We start from the raw sequence: 14,043 nt of genomic DNA, 5'->3' as shown, positions 1-14,043 counted from the left end.
CGGCGGCACGCCCGGCCCCACCGCTACCGCCGCCCGCCCCGCCCGCGCCATGGCTGCTCCCGGCCCCGCCGCGCCCCGCCCCCTCCACCTACCAGCAAGCCGCGCTCCCATTGGGCGCTGCGGGACCGCCCCGCTCGGGGCTTAAAGGCCCAGGCGCGGCCTCCACGGGGGCCGAGGAATGCGCGGAGGGCCCGCGGGTTCCCGTCCCGCCCCCGGCGGGTGGGTACGAGCGGTGAGGGAGGAGCCTAGAAGAGGCCGAGCGGAGGGGCAAGGCCCGGCTGGTGCCTCCCTCCGCCCCCTCGCCCACCAGGCTCGGCGGGGACCCTTCCTCCCAGAGATAACGGTGACAGGGAAGCGGTATTGCCTGGCAGCTGCCTGCCCTCTGCCTGCCACAGAGCTGTGCCAAAGCTGCCACGTTAGCCAGGCTCTCAGCTGACACAGCACCGCAAAGCCGGCCCGGTGCAGGATTCACGGCGCTCGCTGTGGAGGAGATGTTGTCCCGGCCGTTTTTAAGACGCGACTTGAAATGATATCTCGCTCGGGGGGCTGGCAGCGGGCAGGGGAGGAGGGGTGGAGCTGTCAGCCGGGATGCCGGGATGGAGATGAGGGTGAAAGCTTGGGAGGCAGGAACATGTGATGAAGACCTCGGGGGGAGGAAGCCCACGGTATGCCTATTTTCTCCTTCAGGCTTGCGTGCACTAAAAGCCTAAAGCCCTACATGTAAAGGAGCGATATTCCCAAATGCCGGTTTCGCACGCCCGGTGGGATGGTGGTTACACGCCCCCACTCAGCCAGGCTCTTTTTTTTTCCCTTTTTTTTTTTCTTTTTTTTTTCTTCCCTAAAAGCCCCGATCGGCTGGGTCTCTGCAGCTTTCCCCGGTGGCGGTGCACAGGCCGGCAGCCGGGGCGGGGTGGGGGATGCGAGCAGGCTGGCAGCTTACTTCCTCCTTCCCTCCTCCTCCTCATCCCCATCCACCGCCGCCGGTGAGGTGCAATCCGGTGCGGGCAGCGGGGAAGAAGGGCAGGCAAGGGCTTTGAGCCCATTTTGCGGGCAAGCGGTGCATTTCCCAAGGCTCCGTGGGCTCCTTCCCTCCCAACAAGCGCTGTCGTGATTTGGCAGCCGCTCGGCCTCTCCACCTGCCTCTCCGCCCGGCATTGGCTGATCGCGGCCGGTGCCGACCGGGGCGCCCGGGCGGGGTGGGCAGCCTCCGCCGGAGCCAGACGGCCGGTGCTTGCCTTCCCCGGGAGGGATGAAGCTCTCCTGGCTTGGCGTGGATGTCTCCCGGGTGCTGCACTTGGCTGCCGTTTTCTGCCTGACCTGCGTGCTGCTGAAGGCCATCCAGCTGTACCACCGGCGGCGGGAGCTGCTCAGGGCGCTGGCCGACTTCCCCGGCCACCCGACCCACTGGCTCTTCGGCCACGTCCACGAGGTAGGGCGAGAGCCGGGTCTGCACTGCCGGGGAGGGCGGGGAGCCGTTTCCCCACGTCGCGGGGAATGGTGCTGCAGGGACTCACACCCGTGGTCCAGGAGAATTGCTTCTGCCAGTCCCAGGGGGAAGGGGAAGGTGGGCATCCTTTTTCTCAGCCATACAGACCGCTTTCTCTGCTTGTGATGCCGAAGAACAGCACGCTCAGGCTGCTGCAAAATGCACGGTGGAAAGAGGTGGTAGCTGGCTCGCAAGTAAAGAAAGCAATAGTAGAATGGGGTGTGGGCAAGGTCGTCCTGGCGTGTAACCAACCATGCTGCTCCGTCCCGGGACAGGCTCAGCTGTCACCTCTCCGTGCCTCTGACACGGCCGCTGCAGCCGTCGCTGCGACCCTGAGCAGATGCACGCTGCTCCCAGCATCCAGAGGCACCTTCTCTCCCTTGCCAGCTTGCACTGGTTTCATGGCAAGGTGAGCCAGACAGGGCACTGATCAATTTGAGCCACGTTAAGCTACAAAACATCCCAGCTATAGCGTCTGGTACAGGGGCCACAGATCTTTTTAAGGTTGCATTAAAACCATGACTAACTAAGCCTTGTTCTGGGCACTCACGACGTGGATGATAATTCTCCAAGGTACGTGCTTGCCCACACAGATCAGCATGCCTGCCTTGGCAAACAGATTACCACAACTCATCGGCAGCTTCATGAGGAGTACTGAGCTGCCTGATGTGAAAAGCTTTTCCATACATGCTAAAGGTTGCTTCAAATTGCCCTGACCTCTGCTGGGCTCTGCTGATGCCCTGCTCTGGCCAAATCTTTGGCATCTTAAAAAACTGGCACCCTGAAAAGTAGCTGGGAAATCTGGAGGAGATCTCCTAGGCCTTGTGTCTGTGCTGTGGTGGCCCCAGACAGGCAGTCTTTTGGCGACGTAAGCATGAAGATGGGCCAGTTCAGGGCTTTGTTGCTTTGCCAGTTAGACTTTAAAACTGCAGTTAAATACAGTATGTTTGCCTTTTTGTCAGTTGTGACTATTTATCCTGGAATGGGATTTAACCATTTGGGCCAATCACTAGCTCCCATCATGGCTAAGTTGTTCACGGCTTTTTACCTCAGACAGTATTTTTTGAAGAGTTCCTGTTTTGCAAATTTAATCATTTGCTGGTTAAATGCTGCTGAATTCCCCAGAGCCCAACAGTTCATTGAGCCAGTGAGGAAACTGGCAATGCTCTGGGTACAGACTGAATACAACATTTATACGCATCTCAGAGGAGGACCTGAGAGCTGTATTCAGGGAGAGCACTGACATTTCCTATCCTGTTGATTTAAAGCAATTAATTGCCAGTTTTGATTCAGGCCAGTTTAGTATCTATAGTTGTCATACTTCGGGTGGATCTTCTGGGAGTACCTCACTTTGTTTTAAAGCATTCTTAGGTATTAGTCTCTGCTTATCCAAAACGTTTGGTAGAAATCACATTAAAATATCAGGGGAGGTTGTGTAGAGCTATTCAGCCTCACTGCAGCAGCAAACCTTAGTTAAAACCCATGGTGCCAGTCCCGAGCTGGCCAAACCGACCTCCCATGGCCACAGTTGGTGGGAAGCAGAGGAGAACAGGGTCGCTGCCCCACGGGTGTAGGGGAGCTGTCAGTCCCTTGGCAGCCCTTTGCCTGCATCTGCCCTGTGCGGGCAGCTGGTGGAGGGGAGCCAGCCTGGTTCTGACTGAGCACAGCGCAGCTTCGTGCTCAGATTTCAGTTCCCGTCTTTTCTGTTTCATCTGCTATCAGTGCGTAGTCATTAAAAGTGCCTTTAAGCACCACTTCCCAGATGCTTTTGGTGTTGGATCTATTTCAAAACACATTTCAGCATGAAATCATGCTATAACCTTTCTTTCTTAGATCCGATAAGGGGTTATACTTTTCTTTTCAAGCCCCCAAGGGGGGAAGAAGTAGAAGTGATGGTCTTTCATGCAGAGCCTGGCAGCTGGAGGCCTGGTTAAGAAGCAGGAGCTTTCTGTTCCAGTTCCTCTGCAGCCCACAGGACTTCTTTACACCCTCTGCCCGGGGAGCGCTCAGCACAGCAGGTAGAGGTTACTCACCTTGGGGTAACATCTCCTCACAAATAAACCCATCCCACCCTCTGCCAACATAGGGATGGTTCTTGATAGCAGAAGCCAAGGCTGGCGCTCCAACAACAAGGTTTGATGCAGAAGCTTCTAGCGTTAGGACTTCTGCCAGTGAGGCTTACTCAGCATCTCCCAATTACTTCCATTTACGCTTTCTGTGATTTCATGATGGGAGGAAGCACAAGCAGACATATCAAAGGGACTTTTCTGTGTTGAAGTGTCACTCAGCTAAAGGCACCATGCCAAGCCCCACTTCTGCTGGCATTGCCAAAGGGGTGGCCACTGCGGAGGGCTGCCTCCTTTTACCCCAAAACTTGAACCCTGCAACCAGAGTAATGGATGTTTCTCTTTAATAAGTCCAAAATATTGAACCTGAGCAAGAGAAGTTGAATGATAACTTCCTATCATTAATGATAACTGGATGTAGTTCGTCATTCTGCTGAATGCAAGAGACACACACAGGATGTGCTGCAGGGAACCCCCCAGCTCACAAGGAAGGGGGATCAGCCTCAGTGCAGAGTCTGGTTGTGCCATCACACAGCCTGTGCAGTCCCCTGGCAGATGCCCCGTGGCTCCTGAGCATACTCTCTGAGACAAGCCTGACATGGGTGATTATTTGAGTACAAGCCATCTCCCAGACTGAGAAACACTAGCCAAACTAAAAGATGAGCTGAGCTAACTCAGCACCAAAGCAATTGAGCAAATATTCACTTGACTCAGTCCACAGGGTGATTCTCTGGCTGATTTCTACATCAGTAGATAGATGTAATTGAACTTCAAGCTTCAAGTCAAAGCAGCAGCAGCTATGTCAGCCCTAGCTCACCAAAATCCTTCTCCCTGCATATTGTGACAGAATAGTTTCTGTTCAAAGAAAAGGGAATTCTTAAATGGTTTTGTTTCTGTGATCTTTTTTACTCTGCCTGGGACTTTGGATCTTTCCACTGATCTTTCCACTTGTTCTTTGGTTGTTGCCTATTTAATATACAACAACACTGGCTATAAAAGCAATAAAATGGTGATTTCATTTGAAGAGTAAACCTGCCAGTGTCGCTGATACAAATGCTGGTGCTCACATTACTCCTCAGCGTGCAGCTTCCAAGGACCAGAGATGAACCTTTCTGGGAGCACCAGCTCTTCATCACCTATTACATTCAATTCCTGAAATCTTAACCTGACATTATTAACCAGTGTCCCCTCATCTGTACAGTCTGTTGGTGACTTTGGACTCATTCTGTTGAATTTTACCTGGACACTGGCCTTCTCCACCTAAATGTCTGGAGGAAGCTGTGGCCAAGGTTTTCCAGTCGAGAAGCATCATTGCACCAGGGCAGACACAGCAGCGATGTCCTTCGCTGCTGTAAAAGTGCTGCTGTATTTTCTCATGACTGCAGGATGCTAATTGCTCAGCCATGCGCAAGTGAGAACATATTTGCACGCCACAAAATGCAGATGCTGTCTGGGGCAAATCTGAGTCTTCTTTGGGGTGGCCATGGAAAAAGAGCAGAAAATGTATGTGCACTGATAGGCACCACCACTGTCCCTAAAGATGTTCTCCATGGTTAGGGTAAATTGATAAGGAAGAATTATTTTGTATGAGGTTTAAAAGTAACAAGCATCTCTACTTCTGATGCTCTGCAAAACCAGAGGGACAACACCTTGTTTGCCATTGCCTGGTTTTGTGACACAGAAAGACCTTGAGCTTTTTAAGACAGTGGTTTGGGAGATTATTTTTTTTTTCCACCAAATCTAAGTATTCTTTCTCTTATTACTTCCACACCACTACAGTTTCTCAAGGAGGAAGAGGTGCTGGACAAGGTGGAGATCTGGGCACAGAAGTACCTATATGCTCACCCTCTCTGGTTTGGGAGTTTCTCAGCATTCCTGGTTGTCACCGATCCTGACTATGCCAAGGCTCTGTTGGCCAGAGGAGGTGAGAAGATGGTGCCTTCAGCTGTGGAGCAACAACCATAGCCTGCAGATTTCCCATGCCAGCCTAAAAATTCACAGCAAGGCAGGGTTTTGCAGAGAGCTTGTCTTGCAGAAATCATCTAAAGTCATGGAGAAATACCCCTTCTTGGTGCATCAGGCACAGGGCTATGGGGGTGACAGGGGCCTCTCCAGATCTGACAAATCAGACTTCCTCAAGTGTTCCTTGAAAAGTTATCTTCTTGGTTCCTGATCCCAGCAAGGAGAAGAGAGCTGAAAGCTTTTTTCTAAGCTCAGACCCCTGGCTCCTACTGTAGAGCTGTATCTTTAGTGCATCCAGAGAGAAGGGTGCTAAACAGTGCTGTCTGGGTGGGTTAATCATTTATCTAGACTTTGGACTACCAGTATTCTTGTTTACTCCACTCTGGGCATCTGCTGTTATAAGCATTTCTTGCAGCTGGGCCAAACGATGTTGTTTTGTTGTGAAATACTGATGAATTCTGCAGGGATGCCACCAATTCTGCTTCATACCCAACCAAAAGTGAGAGCCCAGAGGGAGCTTTCAGGTGCAAACCAGTGGGTTGATGCTACTGAAACATTTACCATTTTATTTTCTCTTTCTTGATGATTTTTTTACAGATCCCAAGGATAACATCAGCTATAAACACCTTGTCCCGTGGATTGGTATGTATTCCCAGGGCTTTGTCTACCAGGAATGATTCTGAAGTTAGTCAAGATCATGCTATAAATAAACAGCATTCTGTTTGTTCCTTGATGCAGTTATAGCTAAAAGCTTCCTGAAATTTTTACATTTTTTTAAAAAGGTACTGAATAATGCTATTTTTTGTCATTCAAGGAAAGAAAGTTCAGACATAATCATACATACAAATGAGAACCACTTACACATCCATAGATAGCAAAGGGTGGTGATGGGAAAAACTCAGATTCAGTGGAGGACCGGTGAAAAATGCATCTGATGATCTGAAGCTCTCAGCTCCAGCAGTGTTGGTGCTTCTTTTCAGAGGCAGTGCTGTGTCATTTCAGTGAGCAGGGCTCTGCTTGGCCCTGGGAACCCTGGAGCTGGTGGCAGCATTTGGAAATACACTCTCATAGCAGCTCAGACAGCAGATTTAATCATGCTCCTTGCAGGCAGAGGCTGCATCTGCAGGCAGGTGAAAGCAGCCTGCTTGTGCCCAGCAAAACATGCCTTGCCTGTGTTTCCACAGGGAATGGGTTGCTGATCTTACATGGACCAAAATGGCATCAACATCGAAAACTCCTGACTCCAGGGTTTCATTATGACATCTTGAAACCATACGTGGCCCTGATGGCAGAGTCTACTAATGTGATGCTGGTAGGACTCATATGTGATCCTCCTTTCTCTGCCCTGTTTTCTTTACCCTGATCCTGGCTGGTAGGTAAATGCTGGAGCAGGGTTTTCTTGCAGTGCCCTTACTCACAACCTGGTAATTTTAAGGACAGGCTGTGTCCTGGCAGTCAAGCTTTCTGAGCCACCACAAATTCCTGCCCGTGAGTTCTCTACAGGGACTATGTCTCTGATACTGCTTTGGGCTCTGGGGCTAAAATTTGAGGATTAATGTTACTGCCATCCCCAAACTGCGCATAATCTCAATCCCAACTGCAGCTGCTTATAAGGTGTTTTTGTAAATGAAGAATTGAAGTAAATAAAGGTTTGTAATAAATGCTCAAAATATACAGGTTGGAGCAGAGCTATACTGTGACCTAAGGTTAAAAGGTATCATTTCCTGTCAGCATACCCATGACTGGATTGCAATCCCTGCCTTGGCTAATAAACAGTGAAACTGCACTGTTCTTCCATCCATCAGTGTTGGGCACAGTGGAAACCAGTGTGAATGACAAGTGAGGGGCTTTGTGCATGTGGACCAGCAGGAGTTTGGGTGCCGAATCTATTCCTTCTCCTTTGCCTCACTCCATCCAACCTCCCAGCAGCTCCCTATGGATCCTGGCTGTCCTCCCTCCCTCGAGCCCAGGGAGCAGCCAGGAGCCAGGGCTGGAGAGCCAGGAGGGCTTTTGCAATGCACACAACTGCCTGGCAGTTTATAATTCCTTGCAGACAATGCAAAGCGCCTATTGTGGGAATCCATGCCACCAGGTGGCAATCGTTGAATGTGCTAAGGACATAAATCTGTCCATATAAGCCCTGTTCCCTAGCCTGGTCTCATGCTGTGGGAGCTCAGATGTGGGTGTACTCCTCCATCTCCTCCCCTTCTCGGCTTTTGAGTCCACTGGTTCCTTACAGCCATGAAGGGACAGAGAATCATTTCATGTCTGCCAGGCAAGAAAGACACTTAGATTTTCTCTAAGGATCCCCTGTGGGAAGAGCTGAGCAAGAGCTCCTATACTATATGCTGGAAAAGCACAGCGGCAGAGAGATCATGGGATGGAGGAAAAAGCTTGGTCAGCAGTTTGCAACTTAGGCACCAAACTCATATGTGTTTGAGAACAGATTTGGTGAAGCCCAATGTTGACATGTGCTGCTCTTGTGCAGGAAAGACACTGCACTCTGAGAAAGACTTTGGTAACACACCCCATCACCCAGCAATGCGCCCATCCTCCAGGGTGCCCTTGCCCCAGGGTAGGGTGTACCAGGGCTCAAGGCTGCCAGGATTTGAGAGTAACAGCTGCCTAAGGCAAATCTTGTATTAACTATCCTGCTCTGGGATTTTGACAGCAATTAAGAGATCCTCTTCTTTTTACCATTTCTCTGGGATGTATCCCTAGCTGAGCACTCATTTAACCAGAGGATGACTCCAGATTGTGCAGAACTATCCCTTGCCTTCTCATTTCTGTCTCCTAGGATAAATGGGAACAGCTGATCACAGACGGGGAACCAGTGGAGCTCTTTGAGCACGTCAGTTTGATGACTCTTGATAACATCATGAAATGTGCCTTCAGTTGTCACAGCAACTGCCAGACCAACAGGTCAGTGCTGGCTTCCCCCAAACCCTGGCAGAAAGTTTGCAGCTCAAAAGGGAAATGGGCAAATTGGTTGTCATGATGCTCCCAAATTTACACACTTCCACCATTCCCCTCTCCCCAGGAAAAACACCTACATCCAGGCTGTCTACAGCCTATGCCTCATGGTGCACCAGCGCCTTCGCATCTTCCCCTACCACAATGACATCATTTACTGGCTCAGCCCCCACGGATATCAGTTCAGGAAGGTCTGCCAACTCGCTCACGACCACACAGGTATTCCCTGCCCTCATCCTCTCCCAAAGCTTTCAAACAGGGTGAGTGGTGGCTGACTGAAGACAATCAAGTTGCCTCCTTGCCAGTGATCCTGCCCAGAGGCTTGGAGCTGGGATCTGCTTGCAGCAGTGGTCTGATCTAGGCATGAAGCAAGAGGCTCTCGCAGCTCCTGGGTTATTAAACTGGTTATTATAATGGAGGAATTCCCCTCTGGGAACGCTCCTGTTAAATGGCCAGACACTGGTGAGACAAGGGATGGGTGTTGCAGGCAACACTGATGAAAGGAATGATTTTCCTTTCCAGGCCAGGTGTGATTTTAATGCAGGAGGGGTGGGTAAAATAGGCTGTGGAGTCTGTGGTGGACAAAGAAGCGTGCAGAAGAGGATGGCAGTGTGCACGGTATTTGTTGCCGTGCTGCTGAAAAAGCCAAGCTGCCTGAGATGCAGAAGCTCACGTCAGATGCATCGTGGACTGAGTGGTGGTCACCCCCTTGGGTGAGCTTTGCATTTGCAGTGTGATTTTGCAGCTCAGCATCTCCTGCCCCTGCTGGAACTTTAAACTCTTTCTTCCCCAGACAAGGTGATACAGGAGCGAAAGGAGTCCCTTAAAGATGAACAGGAATTTGAGAAGATCCAGAAGAAGAGACATTTGGACTTCTTGGACATTCTGCTGTGTGCCAAAGTGAGTGGTGAGGAATGGGTGTGCAGCAGGGCAGCAGGGGACTGGGCATTAGTAAAAAATTTTTCACAGAAAGAGTGGTCAGACAGTGGAATAGGCTGCCGAGGGAGATGGTGGAGTCACCATCCCTGGATGTGTTTAAAGGTCATTTAGATGAGATGCTGAGGGATATGGTGTAGGGGAGAACTTTGTAGAGTAGAGCTGATGATTGGACTCGATGATCCCAAGGGTCTTTTCCAACCTGAATGATTCTATGATTCTGTGAAAAGCCAGTCAGTCTTTGCAGGGGTGCCACAAACCACCAGAGACCCTCAGGAGTGCACAAGCCATTATAATAAATAAGCCCAGTCCCACCCAGTTGAGGAGGAGCCAAGATGATCCAGTTTTCCATCACTGAAATCTTGGTAGCATCTCTTGGGGAATGCAACACACAGAGAGATTTTATAGTCCTGGTGGTTTAATATGGCAGGGATAAAGGGGTTTATAAGTGAAGGAACAGGGGCCCCAAATTCAGTCTAAACAGAGATTGATTTTGTTTATACATATCCCAGGGTCATCGCCACCCCACTTTCCAGTAGCTGAAAGAATATAATGGTCCCTTCAGGGATATTATCTTTTTTATATATATTTTTATATATATATATATGGACCACTATAATATAGATAATCTGTATTATCTGTATTCTATATGTCCTATATATCATTGTTATATATATGGGCCACTGAAAGTGTCTCTGGACTGTTAGGATGAGAACGGAGCTGGACTGTCCGATGAGGACCTGCGGGCCGAGGTGGACACATTCATGTTTGAGGGCCACGATACAACAGCCAGTGGGATCTCCTGGCTCTTGTACTGCCTGGCGTCACACCCCGAGCATCAGGCACGGTGCCGGGAGGAGATCCAGGGGATCCTGGGGCACCGGGAGACGCTCCAGTGGTAAGCTTGCACATCTCCTCAGCTGGTAACTTTTTTCCCATTGCTGCTATTTCTAAGTGAGCAATGTCTTCAGGGTTTGAAAGCTGGGGTGCTAAAGGTTGCTGCATGCACAGGGACTTCATAGGATGGAGCAGACACTGCATCCTTCAGCTAAACCTGCTTCCCTGCCCTTCAGGGCTCGTATTACCAGGGCAGACACAAGACAAACCACCCCAGACCAGGAGGGACATGCAGGATGCCGTGCAAGACATGGGCCACCAACATTACTTTTTGCTCTCTCCTGCTTTCTCACCACAGGATGTTGTAGTTGTGGCTTTTCACCTTCTGCTGTCACTTTGCACTTGAGCTTGTTCAGAGGCTGTTAAGGCTGTTCAGAGGTGTCCTGGGGTCCCCAGCTCGCAGCAGTCTGTGGTTGGACGTTGTGAGTCCCTCCATACGCCCCATCTGTTGCAAGGGGATCTGCCCAGGGGGCTGCTGGCCATGGGACAAGGGGCCTCCCAGCACAGGGCAGCGGGGGGAGCACGGGGATCAGCCTGCCTCTGTCCCGGCAGGGAGGACCTGGGCAAGATGACTTACAGCACCATGTGCATCAGGGAGAGCCTTCGCCTTTACCCACCAGTGCCCGGCGTGTCCCGGCAGCTCAGCAAACCCATCACCTTCCCTGATGGACGCACCTTGCCAGAAGGTCTGTAAATCCCATTCCCACTTCACAAAATTGTGCTCTCGGGCATCAGCCTCATCCTCATTTCCTGCCACAGAACAAAGGTGACAGCCCTGCCTCTGTGACCTGCTCCTTGCTGGCACAGACGTTCAGATAGTGCTGTCCAGATGTTGGCATCCTGTTGATAGACTGAGGTCTGGGCTGTACAGCAGCATCCCTGTGACATCCTTCCTGCCACCATTGCTATAGGGCAGCTGTGCCTGTGCCAAAAGCCCCTTCTCTTCCTGGCCAAGCACATTTTGTCAAACTGCAGGCGCAGAGGGACAGGGACTGGTCCCATCCCAACTCACAACATGTGAATTGCCCTGTGCTGCTCCTTTCCTTCTGTGATTTGACACACAAGTGGGCAGTGTTGGTGGGGGGATGATGAGCCTACAGTGCCAGTGCCTTCCTCATTTCCACCATTTGGTTGCTTACAACTAAACAAATGGAAGATGTTTAGTTTTCTCTCAAGCCAATGACAAAACCCTCAAAGGTTTCCAGTTGACAGATAAGACCATGATGATTTAGAAAGATCTATGTGTGAGCATGCTGCAACCTTCCCTTTAGTTTCTTTGTCACTGACCCCTTTTCTCCTCAATTGCTTTACAGGCAGTATTGCCGCGATAAGCATTTATCTCATTCACAGAAACCCTGCCGTATGGAAAGACCCTCTGGTGAGTTTTCTTTTGCCCTTCTAATAATTTTTCTCATTTATGTTGTGCCTCTTCCAATGTTCCCCCCATGTGTTAGCAAGAGAACGGAGCCCCCCCCTTGCTCCCGAACATCTTTGCCCATGGGAATCATGCTGAGAAGCAATTGCTTTGTGTTAGTCTCGTCCAGCTGTGGCACAGGGCGGACAGCAGAATTAGGGCTGGGTGCTGCCCAAACAGTAAGACAGAGTGCTCCGAAGAGCTTGTTGTATTAACAGGCAAAAAGATGATTTTTTGCTCAGCCTGCACATGGAGAATTGAATCCCAGCTCCCTGGTTTTCAGCATATCTATGTCTGGTTTATCTAGGCAGCGCCGCTGCCAGGCTCAGTGGAAAGCAAGGGAGTCTGGTGTATGAGTTTCAGTCCATCTCTGAATTCTCTCTCCAATGGGGTTGTTCAGAAATTACGGGGTGTCATGTTTCTGAAGATACCAGTCAGTACTGTGCTCCTTAAATATTCGCTTTTTCTTGCTGCATATTCTTCCTTTACAGGTGTTCGACCCTTTGCGGTTTTCCCCAGAGAATATCTCTGGCAGACACTCTCATGCTTTTCTGCCTTTTTCTGCTGGAATGAGGTAAAGTGTATTGAACGCTGAAGGAGTAGCAGGGAGAGAAAAAATGCAACCCTGGAAACTGCTGAGCCTGAAAAGTGTGTGCTGCTGTTATAATTGCTCTCAGGGAAGCACTCACAGAGTGCTTTCAGAGACCACCACCTGAAGTCCTGGCCCTGCAGCATTAAACAGTTCATGAGCATATAACAAGCATTTGTGCTGCAGAGTGGTTCTGATACCAGCAGGCTAAATGGGAAGGAAACATCCTTGGCCCCTCCTGGGGACAGGGAACCAGGTCCCAAAGCTGTGGAGCATCTTGCTGGCATCGTGTGGGGAGCCTGCAGCATCCTTGGCTCACCTGCTCTCCTCCTCTCCTTGATGAGGAAACCCCATCCCACCCCCTGCCCCACCCTTTGATTCCCCCTTCTCCCCTGGCCCCAATGCTGCCCTTCGTCCTGTGCTCACCCCGCCAAGGCAAAAATGTTGCAGACCCTCCTGCTTGGGGACCCACCACCTCGGCTCTGCTGGCGTCTCCTTTGGTTTCCCCATCTCCCCTCCCTCTTCGTGCTCATTGAACACACATCCAGGAGCTCCAGATGCTCCCCGAGATTCCTTCCCCCTGCTCAGTCCATGCCCCTGCTTTTGCTATCCAAAATACTGCCTGGGGCCCCCAGAGCTGCAGAGGGGAAGGGTTGTGTGCCGGTGTGAGTGCTGGGCTCTGGCCACGGGGGTTTGCTGTGCCCAGCACTGAGATGTAGTGGCTGAGCTGCTCTGTTTTACCCCAGGAACTGCATTGGGCAGCAGTTCGCCATGAATGAGATGAAGGTGGCACTGGCCCTGACCCTGCTCCGCTTCGAGCTCTCTCCTGACCCCTCCAAGCCTCCCTGCAAAATACCTCAGATCATCCTTCGCTCCAAGAATGGGATTCACCTGTATCTAAAGAAAATCCGCTGATGCTGGAAAACGTCCTGCCTTCGCCAGAGGAAGGGACCAAGCAGATGGCGGGACAATGTTTCTCTGGGGCAAAAAGTGCAGGGCAGGATTTGGGCATGAGGATTCCTGATTTCTGTGGTTCTTCCACGAGCTGAAAGCCCTTCTCGGCCTGGGCCCAGCTAGCCTAGGTGACCTTGCACAGACCCATTGCCATCTGCTCTGCGAGCGCTGCTCTTGGAGCAGCCGGGCATGGCCAAGCCTCTTCTCTGGCTGTCCCCTTGTCCTGCCGTAAGGGCTGGCCTGGCCTGGGAACATCTGCAGGTCCCACCAGCTTCCTCCTTACCAAATCCTGCCTTTGCACTCATGTCCTGGCTGAAACTAACCGTTCCCAGCCCTGCTCCGTCATCAGCACCTTCCTCAGTGCCTAGAGGTCAGCTCTCTCTTGCAGCAGGGACAGCCCGTGGCAGACCTCTGTCTTCTCTTCTCACACTCAGTGTGTCTCTGTTTTGTTGAAATCACTGATTCCAGTTTGGGCTCTGAAATTCTGCCTAAACTCCAAAATATTCTGTAATTTTTGTGTTAATAAACCAATAATTATTCCTGTAACAGCAGCTGCGTCAGTTTTTATTGCTGATGCTTTCCTGCTTCATCACAAATATGGTGTAAAAGCCCTTTAGAAGTGGGAGATGGAGAGGAAACCCATGAGCAGCAAGAGGCAACCCTGGGGGTGTCTGGCTGGACTCCTGCCTGTGTGTCTCCAGCCGCAGCCAACGGAGCATCTCTTTCCATGGGCAACCCCGTCCAATGTGCAATCTTCATTTAAAGC

The 14,043-nt window shown here is 51.0% G+C and overlaps 1 protein-coding gene across 3 annotated transcripts; it reads left to right on the top strand.

Moving 5' to 3' along the window:
* Positions 1-164: 164 nt before the first annotated feature.
* On the top strand, positions 165-13,823 carry LOC141926413 (cytochrome P450 4B1-like). 3 transcript variants are annotated; one of them, XM_074832101.1, is made up of 13 exons: positions 165-665; positions 846-1,429; positions 5,332-5,476; positions 6,112-6,156; positions 6,699-6,826; positions 8,312-8,436; positions 8,555-8,706; positions 9,281-9,387; positions 10,131-10,321; positions 10,873-11,006; positions 11,634-11,698; positions 12,226-12,308; positions 13,070-13,823. In XM_074832101.1, the coding sequence occupies exons 2-13, from the start codon at positions 1,250-1,252 to the stop codon at positions 13,236-13,238; spliced, it is 1,524 nt and encodes a 507-aa protein (XP_074688202.1). In that variant the 5' UTR covers positions 165-665; positions 846-1,249; the 3' UTR covers positions 13,239-13,823. The 3 variants fall into 3 exon arrangements, with proteins under 3 accessions (XP_074688202.1, XP_074688203.1, XP_074688204.1); XM_074832102.1 differs by lacking the exon at positions 10,873-11,006 and having other exon boundaries at positions 165-1,429; XM_074832103.1 differs by lacking the exons at positions 5,332-5,476; positions 6,699-6,826 and having other exon boundaries at positions 165-1,429.
* Positions 13,824-14,043: the final 220 nt, after the last annotated feature.

The sequence above is a fragment of the Strix aluco genome, chromosome 8, assembly GCF_031877795.1.
Source record: "Strix aluco isolate bStrAlu1 chromosome 8, bStrAlu1.hap1, whole genome shotgun sequence".
In the NCBI taxonomy this organism is placed as follows: domain Eukaryota; kingdom Metazoa; phylum Chordata; class Aves; order Strigiformes; family Strigidae; genus Strix; species Strix aluco.
This window is presented reverse-complemented; position numbering and strand designations above follow the sequence as displayed.